Consider the following 16,761-nt stretch of genomic DNA (forward strand, 5'->3'; position numbering starts at 1 on the left):
GAAAAAAAACGTTCTCGTTTTCGACAGAAGAAAAGTGTCAACCGAAATACGGTTCTCGGCTACCGAATGACCTTTGATCCGACTTATTCACGCAAAGGTTTCTCCGTGAAATCAAACGATTATTGTCGCACCATTCTCGCCGTCCGCCGGCCGTTAATCTTCAGAGTGTCCATCGTCCATTGTCCATTGTCCATCACTTCCATGACCTTTCCGACTTGACGTCTGTCTGACTTCCAATATCCGATTGTTGCCTGTCAAAATCCGATCAAGACAAATTGTTTCGGGCACCGCCAGCATTCAGCGGGTTTTTTTTTCAGAATTTGAGACACTTGGCTTACACAACAACCGCGAGATCCGCTCGTCTTAAGCGATTTATGGTAAGCCACTCATAAATTACGCATACGCCGTGTTGAACACTTACTTGTCGCTCTGTGCTGTGCCGTCCTGCCCATTTTTAACGACTCAGTTCTTGGCAATTTGTACAGTTAATGTGCTTCTGAAATAAAACCCCTATTAATTAGATTAGGCCAAAGATATAAAACAAATGTTTGCCTGGCCCCATTTGAATTGCTAATTAGCTGGGTGCCCCCGTGTGATTGACTTCTCAGAGCGGCTTTTACGATGACATAAAATAGCCAGCGCACAGACTCTGGTCTAAAATAAAAATAAATACAATCAACGGTAGCAATCAGAAGCGCTGGCATTAATTTGTACAAATCATAACATTTATTTATGTAATATTCAGTTGGCCTGTTTCGGTTTGTTTTACTTTTTTTTTGATTATGTGTTTTTGCTGCTTAATTGAAGCAATTATCCTTGCGCAAGGGGGCAGTGCAATTAATCTGTTGGCCATCCGGTCAAGAACGCATCGTCTGGCTATTGAGGCTAGTGCCGGCTATTAACGCTATCTTCAATCTGATTCTATTTCTCTACTTAGGTCTCTCTACACGAGCTAGTGCTAGATGAAGTTTGGTGCCGCTAAAGTTCTACTGAGGCTGGAATAGATTCCTTTCTCTATTTGTGTTTTGTTCTTTGAGGCTTCAGATAATCCCGCCTTAGAAGTAGTGTCCATAGTGGCCATGATGGTGATGCAATCCATAGTAGCCACCGTAGTAGGGATAGCCTGTGGATTGGGTTCACAAAGAATAAATATTAAATGGAGAATCGCAGAGGAAACTTGATTAATTTAATCTATGTTTGAATATATTTTAGTTGAAAACTTGTTCAGCTCAGAACTTAATGAAAATGTAAAATAAGAACATCCAAAATGTAACCTCTACATTTTCGAAGCTTCTAATTTTACAAAAAACTTCTTGATCTGTTAAAACCAGATTCCTACTAGAATATTTTATATATCAATCTTACCAATTCCGTAGTAACTGCCACTGTAGTGCGGCCAGTATCCACCGCCGTAGTATCCACCGAGGTACGGTGATGAGTAGTATCCATATCCAAAGGATGCGGCTCCATCCAGATCCTTCTCCTCCGCCTCCACGGCAGCCTCCTGGTCACCGCCCTCCTCTCGACCCTCCTGGGGACGTGGCAGGGCCTCGGATCCGCCCAAGAACAAAGCCAAAAGGCCAAGAACGAGCAGCAGGCACAGGAATCTCGATTGGAACATCGTGTTGAGGATGGTTTTACGGCGGATTTCCTTTAAGCAATAAGAAAGGTTGACGGTGGAAATGCCACTCGGGGCTTACAACAACTGACTGACTGACGCTGGGAGCGTGCAGCTGGCTTTTATAATGGCCAAAAAGCGATTCTTGCAACGCCGTTGCCATCAATGCCCAGCGACAAAACAATTGTCTAAGCGAAAACGCTTTTCCCCTCCAATTTGGGCGATTCCACCTAAACTGCGTGTGCTTCTAACAATGCAGCAGCCCGCGCTCCGCCGAAGATCCCTCCAAGTATCAATGAATTTCTTGCATGACCGACTGCTAATTACAATGCTTTGGGCCAACTTGCGTTTGCTTGTTTTCTGGCCCACATCTAGCCCTCTTGCCTTTACCTCTGAATGCCAGCCACCCACCGCCCACCTTCTGTTACCTGTCGTCTGTTGTCTGTGATCAGCGGGGTCAATGTCGTAATGGGCAGAGCCTCTCTTGTATTCTCTTTTAGCCTTTTTTGAGTTCTTTTCACTGAAAAGTCACACAACTCGGCAAGCATTCAGGGGTGCACAAAGGTTGAGGGAGTACTTTGAATTTCCCTTTCATCGCTTATATTAACTTATTTCATTTATATCACAATAACATTTTGCAAAAAAATCCAGCTTAGATTTAATTTAATTTGACACCCATAAATCAATTAGATAAACCCAAAAGAGTTATCTAATTTCCTCTGATAAATCAAAGCCACAAGAAATTCTCAAAGTGTCTCGAAAAATAAACACACATTTCTTTGGCCATCCCCTCATTTGGTTACATAATATGGAGCGATTTCTCTTCCCTATGCGCGTTCCACTCTAATTTATCAGCAGTCCCCGCCAACACACTAAATAATAATCATAAAAAACTAACACACGCTCTATAAATTAAATAATTCTTTGTCAAAGTGGCTGGACAACATTCTAATCCCATAAAAAAGAGCAGCCCAAAAAGTGTCTGTCTGCTGGGTTTTTTGCGGGTAACCAAAAACGAATGTGGAAATGAAAATGAGATCGCTCGGCTAACATCAACATCAAACATCTTAAAGCTGGCATCCCCATAAAATTTGCCACGAAACCGTTTGCGCATTACCTGAAATTGGGCTGAGGGCGTGGAAAGAGAGGTCAGGTGTTTTCTTCCGCTTCATCTGAGCCATTTGATTTTCCTGTACTGTTTCCCCCCAAAACTATTTTAATAGCCACGAAAATCTTCTCACAAGTTTGCATGTTAGGCGGGGTCAGGGCTCCATACAATGCGTTTCGCACGTCACGTCGACCATCCAAGCTCGGGGCTAATTGCCACTTTTCGGCTTGGGCTTATCTAAATTGCCGCATTAGCCAAGAACTTGTGACTTGGGCTGGGACTAGAGGCAGAGTCGTTGTAATTAGCAGAATTAAATGCTTGGCTGCCCAGCAAGAATCCCCATGCCCCCCTCCGGAGATGTAGCATTGAAAGAGCTTTGGGGGAACCTCGGAGTAAGGTGAAGAATTCCACGGCTATTATGCGTTGACTTCTAAGTAAATAATAAATACATCAAGGAAATCAGCATAATATTCCCCTCAAGTTAAAATTTTTGTAAATATCTTAAACTAATCCAAGGGACTTCGTCCGTAAATTAAACACGTTTTTAATAAATTAAGTTATTAGAACGTATTTGTATTGTAAATCTATATAAAAATCCCCTAAGTTTGTTTCATACAAAACCTAAAATAGATTTCACATCCAGTTTTCCTCTCTGTTCTTTTGAATTATATTAAATCCACACTTCTATTGGTAATACTTTATTACATCTAAATAAATTAATAAAAACTAATTAAACAAGACAAGAAATAGGACCTATTCCCAGTCCAATGTGGACGCATTCTGTTTGTTCTCTGGCATATCGGGGAATCGATGAAACAGGGTCGAAGATGGTTTTGTTTGACTGTCCAGCCGGGTCTCGTAGATCTTACCCTCCTCGTTGATCAAATACCAACTGGGCGTGGGTGTGGCCCGTTCCAGTTCCTCTCGATTGAGCCCAGTTATGGGCGCCACCGTGGGCAGTTTCTTGGCCAAATGATCCAGCTCCTTGAGGTAGACGTCCAGGGCGCGGTAGTCCGTGTTGTTGGCCACCTCACCGGGGGCAATGGACCTGGGCGCCGCCAGGAGGTCGTGCTCCTGCCACAAATTGCGTATATTAGTCATCACATCCGCATAGAGTATGGAATCATCGCTGCGAGCAAGGTGGTTATTTGGCGATTTGGTTTTGGATTTGCGTGAATTGACCAGGCGACTGGCGAGCGGAGTTGCGGAAGCACTCGAAACTATTACCGGTGGTGATTTGCCAGTGGTCGTGGTTGTCGTTGTCGTTGTCGTTGTCTCGGTTGTCGTGGTTGTTGCCTCATTGCGGAAGTTGCGCCGTCTCTCCTTAAATTTTTCCCGCTCCGTTGACTTGCCCTGGTGCTTAAATAATCTCTGGCGACGTCGCCGGCTGTCGCAGTTGGTGGCGTTGTTGCATTGCTGCTGCAATGGTGACCTCTTGGGGAAGGGGGTAACCTCGTTGGTGGCACCCTCATCGGGCACGTATAGGGTGGCATTCTTCAGGAGATCTCCGATGTGAGCCACCAACTTGAGGCCCTGTGCCACATCATATGCCGCTTTTCCCTGCCTCTTGTTGCTTACTCCCTCGGGGGTTTCCCTCTCTGGCAACTCCCTCTTGACCCTTTTGTTCCTCTTATGCTCCTGATTACGACTTAGCATTGCCCGAAGTTTGTGCTGTTGACCGCGATGGTAAAGTTGCTGTTCGAGGCTTTTTTGAGAAATCAGAGTGTGACTCTGCCTTTGGATGTGGCGTTGTCTCACCAGCGGACCCTTTTGGCTCTGACGCTGCAGCAAGCGCTCAGTTTTCCTCACCGAAGCCAGGATTTCCATGGGTATTTGCAGCTGATTCGGAGAGTTAAGATGGTTTTGAAGCTGAGTCTCCTGGGTCAGTAGATCGCCGGGGGACACTACCTTGGCCCTATTGGTCACCAGTTTGCGAGGCTGCTCCCAAATCACTGGCGAAGCACCTGGCTGCCGGTGGCGCAGCTTCTTTAGCTGTTGAAAGTGCTGCGGTGGCTCGATGATCCTTATCACATCGCCAGCATCATCATCCACATAGCCAGGACGAATGTCCTGCAGATGTGCTGGAACTCGGTTCTGCGGCTGCTTAGGTTCCGGCTTTGAGACCCTATACACCGTGGGGCTCACAGTACTGCTCGAAGGAGCTCCATCCTCCACTTTGATGGCCTGACTAAGGTGTAGAAACAGAAGGAGCACCGGATAAATCCTGAATGCCATTGCACTTTTACTCTCGTTCGGGGAAATTCAGCTTTTCACTTTCGCGTTCGGTGGCCGAGCTACAACTGTGCACAAAGTGTGCTATCATTGGGCCTTTATAAAATTTCCTCGCCGTTTTTCCAATTTTCCAGTTTGATTGGCCCGACACGAGCCTTTCTTTTTGTTTCTTTCGCTCGCAGCGAGATGGATGTGACTTTGGAGTCGTCATCGGAGTCTTCGTCGTCGTCATCGGCAGCAAATGAAAGCGAAACTGGCCGAGTGACGTTGCAAGTTGCTGGTTGCTCGTTGCAGGTTGCTGCGTTCAACGTCCAATGTTATAACTGGTCAAAGTCGGAGCTAAAATCGAAGCTAAGTCGAAGACTCCATTTCGCTTTAGAAACCCACTTTGCATACGTATATGCAAAAGTCTGCGGCTTGGCACATTTCAGCCACGGTTTCTGTCTCTGCGCATGCAACTTTCTGGCTTTCTGACTCTTTGGCTCTCTGACTTTCTGGTTAAAAACTAGTTTCAATTTTCGTCGATCGTGTGTGTAAGTGTTTTTATTTTCGCGGTCTCGAATCTCATTAGCGAGCGCGCCGCTTGACCCTCAACTTGAACTTCGCCGGAGACCCGCAAATATTTATACGAATAATATGTATTTGTGTCATCCGGGCGAAAGGCGAAATAATTTATGCACTGGTCTATTAATTTGGTCGTTTAAAATATTTCCAATGGACGGGAATAATGGGGACCGCTTCATGGGCTTGATTTATGAACGAATTCGGAATACGTTATGGGCCTAAAAAATTCAGGAATTCATGATCTTCGATATAAATATAAAATGGTTCATTTGCCGACTCTCGTAATGGGCATCATTTTTGCCGTTGTTTTTTATGGACAGTAAAACTGGCAGGGATCCAGATATTAATAACAATTAAGTTCACACAATGGAGAGCTTAACAGCTCATATGTGCGAAATATCATGAAATATGGTATAGGATTTCCATTTTCATAAGTTCTTAAAATGTATTGAAAAATGGAGTTTAAATGTATTATATTAAGGGGTGCTCCCTTTTACGTTTTTACTATATATTCTATATATATATACATAGATACACATTTTATAAGACTTAAATATAAGCTGGGTCATAATATTCCCCGTTACTGTCATTATATTTCAGAATTTCTTTAACAATTCAGAGGTATAATAATTCAAAATATAAATTAAAAAATACATATTTAATATTTGCATAGTATAAATATTTTTTTATATAAATATATACATATTTATTAAAACCAAACTTAACATTGAAGTTTAGTTTTAACAGTCGCCCGTCCACCTAGCCTTAACATTTGCAAAGCGCCTAAAAGATGCTTTCAGTTTTTGAAAACTTCTTCCACCGCAAATTAACAGCAGCACAGTAACCACTATCAGTATCCATACGCAAACCTACTCTTTTAGCTTTTCGCCAAATAGTTTACCCATAAAAACAGAAAAGAAACACAAAAAATGTTTAATAAATTATGTTTATTGCTAAAACTCTAGCTTTGACCAAGTGAACCTGCCCAACAACGAGGTCCTCCCGTATATATTTTACTACTCACTACAAATAAATAAATAAGTAAACATAGTTGGTTAAACATTAGAGGGATTTTTGCGGGCGGGAGGGAATTGAGATTAGGAGCTGGACCAGCTGGACCACTACGAGATTAGGCTCCTGGCGAGAACGGCAGAGATTATGATTAATGCGTTAGATTTGCGTGGGTTTCAGGCTCAATGGAATCATGCGACTTAGTCTACTCCACAACCATTGGTGTCCAGGCATTGTCACTGGCAAAGCCCAGCCGCCCAGGAGCACCTGCACCCGGACGATGCCCACCACCACCCACAGCAATGCCGCCGCCACCACCACCGCCACCGGCGCCGAATCCCATGCGACGCTCGTGGGTCGTGGGCACCGGTATAGGATGCTGGAACACCCTCTGCTCCACGATCCGGGACTCATCCGCCAATGCCGTAGGATGCACTGTGGACGCCGCCGCCTCAGCCCGCCGGTTCTTGTCGAAGAAATCAATAATGGGATGGTAGTTGTAGTTGATCCTCTTGCCCGCCGCCGACTCCGCACTCGTTCCGCCGCTGGTGAGGATCGAGCTCACCGGATAGACGGCCGACGGCTGTACTGCTGCTGGTGATGCCGTCGATTGATCCCGCTCCCGATCCGGCTCCCAGTGTGCGGTGTGCTGGGTCGGAAGTGTCGGCGATGCTGCTGCTGATGATGGTGCTGAGCCGGCTGTCGTCGTGGCTGGTGGGGCATAGAAGCGGGGTCGCGACTTGCTCCGGCCGGGCTGAGGTGGCGCAGCTGTGGATGCACCGGGTGCTGCGACGGCACCTGCTTGATGGGCATGGGCGGCAGGGCCACCGCCGGCACCGATGGTGAGGCTATAGCCGCCTCCCGGACCGATGGCAGCGGTTCCCGTGCGGGCTGGTAGACTTGTGGTCTGTGGAAATCGTAGGCCAAAGGCAGCTCCTCCTGGTGATGCGGATGATATTGCGGGTGGGGCTGTGTGGGTGGAGGCAAAAATACGCTTGCGATTGAGCGGGACTCGCGGCTTCTCGGCAGCACCACCAAATGGGTTTACCTCTTGGTCCGAATGCGTCTCGCTCGGCGCCAGATCCAAGTCCAGCCGCGCCTCCGACTGCTGCTGCGGCCGCCGGCGGCTCGCCTGGGTGTAATACTTCTTCGAGCCGAAGCTGGAGCTGGAGCTGGAACTGGAGCTGGAGCCCTTGAAGCCGCCTCCATAGCGATCCTCGTCGTCGTCCGGAGGACTGAGGTAAGGACCCACGCTGGTGCTGACACCAGGTAGCTTGACCCTCACCTTCTTGCTGCTGGCGTAGAGCTCATTGGTCTCTCGGTTATTGAATGAGGGATAGCGCAGGCCCAGCTCATCCTCCTCGCTCTCATCAGCATAGTCCAGATCCTCTTCGTTTATGGTGCTATACCCATTGTTGTTTGCATTGATATTGGCCAGAGGCGAGTAGTCCTTGGCCTGGATGGAGGAGAGTGGCGGAAACTGCTGGCGGTAGCCATCCACCTGGCAGGAGCAGCAGGTGGGCACCTTGAAGATGTCCACGTGGAGACCGCGGACCTTGTCCCAGCTGAGCAGGCGATGGTAGTTGTACACCTGCGAACAGTGCGAACGATAGGTCTGCGCCAGATAGGAGCAGCTTTCGCCCGGATTGCTGTGGATCATCGGAGATGGAAAGATAGAGTTAATTTTATTTTCACAGGGGTAAGAAAAAACACCCACCTGCACTTTTCCAGCCGCAAGGTTTGCGTGTGCTGGCCAGTATTCACTATGTACTTCCACTCTCCCGAAGCGGACTTGGCCTTCTGGGGTCGGGCATAGCGGACAACGCTCTGGCACATGCCACCAGCACTGCCTTCATCCTCACGTCTGAAATAAAATATAATATAATATTATATATATATATAAATAAACTCAATAATTAAGTGAAAAATAATACATAAAAGTTAAATATTATATTTTACTAAATTGGCTACACTTCTCTAAGCTCATTTCAGTTAGTAAAATCACTTTTAAAATGTATTTGACTCGCTTTTTCGATTCATTTATGGTGCACAGTAATTTAAAGTGCTGCTTTTAAAAAGTTAACAACACATGAGCAAGTTTTTCGACACACTTTTATAAAGCTAATATATTTTATAATTCTTATAAATGTATCACAAATATGCTACTTTTAAAATAGTTTTTATAACTTCCCCTTGTAAAAGTATTATAAAAACGGTTTTGCCTTTTTTATGTAAGCTAAAATTGATTTTCTCTTTTGAAAGATTTCAGTGCTTGTATATTTTTGTTTAAAACCCTTTCTAAAAATAATAAAGATGGTTGGGCAACCAGATATAGTCTCTGCATATTTGTATATCATGTTTATGAAATTGAAATTATTTTACGATTTTCTTCTAACTCACCTCTTTTTGCTCAAGCTGAAGTCATCGAATTCGTCGCCAAACTCCAGATTATTGTTGGGCTTGTCATAGAACTCGGCCAAGAGGGCGGACATGGCATTCTTGTGTCGTCGAATGCTGCCCATGATCTGTTCGCTGTGTGTAGTTTAGATTTACAAGATAATATATATACTATCCAACTGATTTATATAGAAACTCTTACCAAAACCAGTGCTTATAGTTTAAGTCCTACCAAAAACCAGTGACTAAGCATAAGTGCAAGGGATCATTGGGCAGGTGAGTTGAATAAATTACAGTTTTTATTAATAACTAAAATTCGGACTAAAGTAGACTAAAGACTAAGGACCGAGACCGAGAACGGAACCAGGAACCAGGACCCGGGAGCACCGCTCACCAACTAGCTACGGGAGGGGGGATCTTACAGCGGATAGTCTTCGGTGCGAATGCACATGTTACTGGTGAATCGCTCGCATTTCTTGTGAGGAGGCGACACTACCGGCTTGTGGGAACTGGCGGCGACCTTGGGCCGTCCTGGTCGCCCACTGGCCACCGTCTGCACCCGCTTCCGCTTGATGGGCGACGCCGATTTCTGGCCGGGAAGCGGTCGCTTGCCGAGGCGGTAACGCGGTCCTGCTATGAGTTCCTCGGGACTGGGCAGTGGCTCTTCCCGCTTCTCCAGATCCTCGCCACTGTTTCGCTGAAGGTCCAGTCTTTCATTCGCACTCAGGGGGAGTTCTGTGCCATTGAGGCCAGCGAAGGCCAGGTCTTCCACCTCAGCATAAGACTGACTTGAACCCACAGCATCCTCTTCCTCCTCCTCATTAGAGGCACTGGGCTGTTGAAAGGCTGTGGTATTCAGTTTGACAGTGCGTCCCGCAATGCCACCCAAGAGCTGCTGTTCCGTCACCGAAATAGGCACAGATCGCGTGAGTTTGTGGACAAATTCATTGGCCGAACGTCGCACTCTTTGCCCATGCATTTCCTCCTCCAAAGGCTTTGTTTTATTATTTCGAATATCAGCCTGCAGTGCTTCGTTAATCATCTGCGGATCCAATACCTCCGCTTGCATCTCATCGAAAAAGTCTTCCAGGGAATCGGACTGCTCCTCATCATCGGTTTCCTCCTCTTCTGGCTTGACAGTCACGGCAATGGTACCCACTTGGTCATCAAGCTGGGACTCTTCTGCTATGAGGACATCCTCCCTACGATCGATGGGTTTGTGGAAAAGAGCAGCAGAGGCCAAGTCGGATCCAAGATTGATATATTTTCGGGTGGAGCTCTTTAACAGATTGGCCAGATCAAACACAATGGGCAGCAAGAGTTTCTTGTCATTGCCAAACATCATGCGAACCTAAGGGAATTGTTTATTAATTAAATAATTAATTACAAGAACATTTAAAACATTTAAATAATAAATATTTGGTTATTTTAGACCGCCTTAAACTCACCTGTTCTAGCTTCAGGTCGTGTCCTTTCTTGGCATTCATCTGGGCGGAGATCAGAGCTGACAAGGCCAGTCGCTGCTGCGAGGATAGAACCCTCAGGATGGGCATCACTTCAGTGAACTTTTGACGCAGTCCCTCATCTGCTAGAGCCTTGGCCAGGGCGTTCCTTAGAGCTCGTTCCCGCCAGTCAAAGGGCGGAACCTGACGCTCTGGCTCTGGCTCGTCAAGATCCACGCTGAAATCCAGCATATTGGACTCCAGCTTCTTCTCAGTCTGGTCTCCCTGATGATCCTCCAAATCATCCAGTTGCCAATTGTCTCCACTCACGACATCCTTGGAGTCCGCAAAATCGAAGTCCAGGAGCTCATCATCGGCGGAGTTTCCGCTGACAAGGTCCAGATAGAGCACACAATAGAGAAGGGCCCAGAAAAGGCAGCCGAAGGCGCGGCCCACTTTCATTTTCAGCTCTTCTGATTTTCTGGCTTTATTTTCGCGGCTCAGTTATTTCGTCTGCAAAGGAAAGTTAATTCAGGGGGCGGTCAGTGGCTGTTACTAAGCTTGGCTTAATTTCCCGAACCGAACAATGACAGCTGCTTAATTGTTTATTTATGGCCGCACTCACACGCTTTCAAAAAACAAAGAAAACGCACCTTTGGTCTATTCTTGGACTTGTGCAATTTGCTTAGAAATTCATAACCGCTTATTTTCGGCTTTCCATCGAAAGTAAGAGTCATTAGCATGAGCGTTAACTATTACGACTGCGGAGCACCCGGCTCATAACCATCGTCGTCGTCGTCGTCGTCTTGGCCAGGCCAAGACACAAGCCTCTCAAGACTATAACTATTGCTATTACGAGAGTCGCGTCTCCGCGTCATCTCGCGTCGCCAGCTTTTGGTAATCGCACTCAGCCATCGGCGTCGTCATGATCATGATCATCATCTAAGCCGGAGTAGGAGTCGACTGTCATATCTGTTGACTGCCCAACAAGGCGTGAAGCAGCGAAGCCGCTCTGGTTGTTGTTACTTTTGCCATTTTTATTGCCACGCGAGGTTATGACTCTGGCCTGCAGTTTTACGGCACTTTTGCGGCAATAAGACTCTCCGAAAGGTCGTGTGATTGATTTGGCTGTGGCCCTAACTTCCTATCGTCATAATGAAGACATTTGTCAAGCGCTAAAGGCTTGGAGAGACTCCCCCAGGCAGTGATGGCAGCCAAGTAACACAAGACAAATCAATTGAAACAGGCGGAACCAGAAAATAATGCAAAAACATTATTACTATACTTAAGACTTATTTATTAATAGGATGTATTTTGCATATTCCATGTTATGGGAATTTTTTAAAGATATTCATATGCTTTAATATTAGTTTACTTCTTTTGAAAAGTACTTGATGCATGATAGGTTGAAAGAAACTCATAGCGTATAGAAACTATACTAGGTAATTGATTAATATTAAAAAATGTTAGCAGACTCCTCGAATATATTAATTACATTATATTAAATAAATTCAGAAGTTTGTGAAATTCTTAACGTTTCTTCTTACTTAAATAAAAAGAGAAGTTGGAGATTCTAGGTTTAAAGATGAATTGCTATATGTTTTAGCTTCGTTATTACTAATAGATTTTCATTACAAAATTATAATTATTTTTCAATCTTGAAGTTCAACTTCATTTATTTTAAATAACTTTAAAGGCACCTAATAAGTAACCATAAAATTTGATAATATATTATTGAAACACTTTCACAAAACAATTAAATTTTAATCCTTAAAGGGTTTTCATCTGTTTGAAAAACTGTCATCACTATTCCCCAGTGAGCCCTGTCTTTTCGTGAACTGCCCTGCGGTTTCTCTTCTTAGCCATGCAAATGTTTTATTTGCAAAGGAAAGTCTTTCTTTCAATCTTTCTTTCATTATTCCCCTGAATAGACCAAGGAGCTGACAAATCTGAATGCTAACTACACCCAAACCGCCAAAAAGACAGCGGCAAACTCCTCGGAGGCAATGGCACTCACAGCACAGCTGCAGCATCGATGTTTGCCAAAGATGCTGTGACCTTTTGTGCGGATGAAAAGTGAAAATTTGGCGGCATCTCCCGAGCGGCAACCGCAGTTGACAGTTTAGAAAAGGCAGCTTCCAAGGCCGGGCCTGAAGACTTATGGCAGACGTGGGCCGGAGATTGGCGAGATTCGTTTCTTTCAGGCATCGCAGGCACCCAAGGCAAATAATTGAATGAAATGATGCGCAATGTTAGCTGCACGAACGTGAGGATGCCGCCGTTGTCATGCCTGCGACTCGGCGAGGCCCGCAGTCTTTAATTTATCTCGCACACCTGCGCAGGAGACCATCTTCGCTAATGGTCGCAAAGGCTGAAGGAAAATGCTGGTGCTTCTGGTTTTGTTTTTCTTTTTTTTCGTTTATATTGTGTGGCCTTTGCATATATATATATATATGTACACACTGGTAACCCGCAACCGGCTGGGAAAGCGTTGTACCACGATTAATCAAATTAAGCCAATAAGTCGCGGCCGTTTCCCATATGTTGCAGCCATTATTTCGGTTCCCAGGCATCCCAGCAATTTGGCGTGGGTGCCATTGCGGGAGAGTACAAATAAAAAACAAATTACAAACGGGAGGGAAAGGGGAGTGGGATACAGATACAGATACAGATGCAGATGCAGATGCTGCAGCTGGCTGAGCATGCAATCCCCCAGCGAATTCTTTGGCCACTTTAATTAACTTGTAATTTGCGTGCGTTGCGCAGACAACGAAACGGGGCCACTCACAAAAAAAAAGCAGGCAGCAAAAGCTGTAGAAAATATAAAACTCAACGAATTGAAGAAAACAAATTAAAGCAGCATCGGAAAGCAAGAAAGTCGCGCCTGCGCTCGCGCTGACAATCTCCGCAGAATCCCACTAAGCAGACTAAGACCAAGACGCAACTAGGTGCTAACCGACTAACCTAGTAAGCGAACCCGCTGAACCACTAGCCACCACTGGCGACGACAGCTGTCCCCATCGGAATCGGTATTAAAATCGGAATCGCAATCGGAGAATCAATATCGCCGACGAGACAAAGCACGTCATAAAAGTCTCAAGCAATTTGCCGGGCCCTAAACGAAAGACTCAGGGCACGAACGCGACACGAGCATAAATACCCACCGAAAAGCTGCAACTCATATGTATATATACAAATAAACAGACCCACACGCACGCCTTAAACAGCTCGGACTGACACAATTTCCTCGGGCGTAAAGAATAAAAAGAATTCAAATTTTTGTGCGTCGCTGTAAGCGCTCTTTTTTTCCTCCTCAGCTCATTTAGAAAGTTTTTTCCATTTCACATATTTGGCTAAAATAAACACACACAAGCCGCAAACAACAACAACCACAACAAATAAAATCGTATTTTGAAATTCCAATTTCGATTTTGTTTCTTTGTTTCTCGGTTTCAGCTTTCCGCTCTTTTTTTATGATTAATTTATAAAACGAGGCTGAGCTCAAGAAATCACCTCAGATCAGCTTCAGTCTTGGGTTCTTCTTCACCCAGTCACTCCGCTCCCTTCTCCAATTGGCCTGGGCTTTAAGCTTCTTTTTAACTGATTATTTCCTGTTGCGGCACAAGAACCGAGTTTCCATTCCACTTCCACTCTACTTAAAGGCGATAATTTTCACTTTTTATGGCTTTGGGCCAGTGCCGTCTGGCTGATTTTTGAGTACGGATTGGCGGATATTGAATGCAGATTTTTCACACTTCTCACACGCGCCTTAATTAACAGATTTTCTACTTTGCCACACTTCTTGGCATTCACCTTCACTGCGCCTCACTGTTTGTGGACCTGGTCTTGTTTCTTTGTCCGCCTGCTACGTCTTAACGCTTTCAACACTCGCCGCCGACTGATTTGCTGCCTCAGCTGCTGCTCACTGCTTCTTTAACTGCTGCGGCTTTTGCTTATGTTGCTGCGGCTTTTGCTTATGTTGCTGCTGCTGTTGCTGCTGCTGTTGCTGCTGCTGCTGCTGTTTTTGCTGCTGCTGCTGCTGTCGCTGTGACTTTGGTTCGGTTGGCGTTCTGGACCTCTTGCTGCAATTTCAACTCTCTGCAACGTGTTTGTGCCTCAGAAAATTGCTTTTCTCGTGCAGCTCTGCAGTTCGCAGGTCATTGAACCGTTGCCTAGATGGCTCCCATTTGAATATATGAATATATTAGCGTTAAATGCGGAAGCTTTTCATTATTTATATAAATAATTTAGCTCTGGCCCGGAGTCGCCCGTCGTTGGTCGCTCGCCAAGTTCGTGTCTGAAGTCATTTGTTTTGGGGACTGGGTCAGGAAGCAAATCGCCAAAAACGGAAGCATGCTAAACCGTATATTTAAACTGCTTTCTATCGGCATCATTAGCCATGAAAAACACTCTGACCACTCCATCGAAGGGGGAGGGGAGGTCAGTTCAGGAGTTGAGGAAAGAAAATTAATTTCACAGCCAGCCGCGGCGGCACTTTCGTTTTTTAAGACAGCCCTCGGTGGCAACATTGGGCAGGTTGTTAGCGCCTCCGCCTATCCGTCAGTCAAAGTACAGTGGATCAAATGTCGATTAAAATGTTGTTAAGGATTTAAATCAGTTCGATTAAGATTTTATATTTATTGAATACTGATTTTATATTTATTAAATTAACTTAGACTTTTAGATTGTTTCTTTTATGTATAGAATCTAATATTTAGAGACCGTTGCTTTTTTACCGAATTTCTTCACATTTAATAAGGATTTACAAATAGAGATTTATTGGGATATATGGTAAAAAATAAGGGAACTTCTTCCTTAGTAAATTAAATATTTTGCTGAAGTCTTGAACTCACATCAAACTTCTTATTTTCTCAGTTAAAAATTAATTTGTTATGTTTGCTTACAAAGTATTTACATAAGGTTTCTTTCAGTTTAAAGAATATGAACATTTACAACCAAAAATATACACTCATGAATGGAAATTTTTCCCTAACCATCTTTAGCCATCTATAAATATCCGCAGGTAATGACTTTAAATCGTCGTGCTCCCCACTGTGCGCTGTTTTGACTCCACTTCTATTAATGATTGTTCGTGCCTTTGTCGTTTCGCTTTTTTGCGCTTTATTGTTATTTCTTCATCATTGGTTAAAAGCATAAACTATAGCGTCAAGTGCTCCAGGGCAAGTGCCTCCAATGACCACTTAAGGAGCATTTTCTTCACACTTTCCTTGGTAGCCACAGCAGCGGCAAAACGGCACCATCTGGATTTTCATTTCGTTTTCATTTGCACGCAACGATTTTTCCAGCCTCCACGCACTTTATCTTAATGTCCATTTGTCGAGATTACCGCATCGTTGGACGTGTGTTTAATTGCAGCGTCATCAATCAGGCAACCATGGCCAAAACTGTCGTCCATTGAAGCCAACACAACATGGCTTTGGCTTTTCACGCCGCATATAGGTAGATTTTTCCGCTACCGGCGTTCATCTCGGTAGCCATAAAGTAAAATTGTAAAACCGCGATGCACTTGGCTAATTTGCACATTACAGTTGTATTTTTATACCTATTTCTTTATTTTCCGACTTGTGTGTGTTCCGGTTGGGGAGTGACGGACCACAAAAGTAGCACTGCAGTCTGGTTGGTTTCAGTTTGGGATTACTGACCCCTCCTTTTTTGGGATGTAATATTGAATGCATAAGAACTTTGACATTGAAAATAATCAGGTTTACTTTATGGTTTTGCATTTCAGGTTGATATTCAAAGCGCATTCAGCTGAAGACCTAATTATGCATGTATATTTTTTAACCGAATTCCGGTTTTAAATTTAGGCCTTTAGGGCTTCTTAGGCTGTGCAATATAGTTTTAAATATATGAAGTACTACTGATTTACATAAAATATGGTTCACAATATTAATTTATACATTTTCAAGGTTAACTTAAAAGTTATACAAAACCAGTAAGAGACTATTAACCATCAAGGACAGCTTTTTATAAAAAAATAATATATATGAAGTATTCAGATATTCATAAGTTTATTATTTATATATAGTAAACTTAGTGGGCTCTATATTCAAAATGTTCTATATACTTCTTTAAAAATGGAAGTAATATTTTATTAAAAATGATTTATTACAATTTTGTTGTATTTTGTTCTAAATACCTGTCACTTTCATATTATCTTTATACAATATTTTTCTTTAGTACTTTATTTTCTTAAGCTTAAAAATTAAATAAGCCCGCTTACTCACTGGAACCAGTTCCTGAAACTAGCTTATTTAAGCTGCCAGATGTGAACAAAAAGATGAAAGCTTAAACCAGACTTAACTCACATTTAATGTTACCTGATTGGTAACATTAGCTTAAAGAGCTTTATATTTTTGATAGCAGTA

At 44.0% G+C, this 16,761-nt stretch overlaps 3 protein-coding genes across 5 annotated transcripts; all 3 read right to left on the reverse strand.

Annotated features, from left to right (window-relative positions):
- Window positions 1–714: 714 nt before the first annotated feature.
- LOC110190391 (uncharacterized) lies at window positions 715–1,621 on the reverse strand. The gene is made up of 2 exons (XM_020960844.2): window positions 1,366–1,621; window positions 715–1,123 (listed from the first exon to the last, which is right to left on the reverse strand). The coding sequence occupies exons 1-2, from the start codon at window positions 1,619–1,621 to the stop codon at window positions 1,056–1,058; spliced, it is 324 nt and encodes a 107-aa protein (XP_020816503.1). The 3' UTR covers window positions 715–1,055.
- Window positions 1,622–3,408: 1,787 nt separating this feature from the next.
- On the reverse strand, window positions 3,409–5,028 carry LOC110190085 (uncharacterized). Its single transcript, XM_020960391.2, has one exon. The coding sequence runs from the start codon at window positions 4,959–4,961 to the stop codon at window positions 3,480–3,482; it is 1,482 nt and encodes a 493-aa protein (XP_020816050.2). The 5' UTR covers window positions 4,962–5,028; the 3' UTR covers window positions 3,409–3,479.
- A 1,424-nt stretch (window positions 5,029–6,452) lies between these two features.
- NT1 (Neurotrophin 1) lies at window positions 6,453–10,834 on the reverse strand. 3 transcript variants are annotated; one of them, XM_086833563.1, is made up of 6 exons: window positions 10,379–10,834; window positions 9,353–10,281; window positions 8,934–9,065; window positions 8,251–8,397; window positions 6,818–8,182; window positions 6,739–6,772 (listed from the first exon to the last, which is right to left on the reverse strand). In XM_086833563.1, the coding sequence occupies exons 1-6, from the start codon at window positions 10,832–10,834 to the stop codon at window positions 6,739–6,741; spliced, it is 3,063 nt and encodes a 1,020-aa protein (XP_086689689.1). The 3 variants fall into 3 exon arrangements, with proteins under 3 accessions (XP_086689688.1, XP_086689689.1, XP_020816389.2); XM_020960730.2 differs by lacking the exon at window positions 6,739–6,772 and having other exon boundaries at window positions 7,095–7,502; window positions 7,582–8,182; XM_086833562.1 differs by having other exon boundaries at window positions 6,453–8,182.
- Between the last annotated feature and the right edge of the window lie 5,927 nt (window positions 10,835–16,761).

This window comes from Drosophila serrata, unplaced genomic scaffold, assembly GCF_035046125.1.
Source record: "Drosophila serrata isolate PLE 108 unplaced genomic scaffold, ASM3504612v1 contig_272, whole genome shotgun sequence".
In the NCBI taxonomy this organism is placed as follows: Eukaryota; Metazoa; Arthropoda; class Insecta; order Diptera; family Drosophilidae; genus Drosophila; species Drosophila serrata.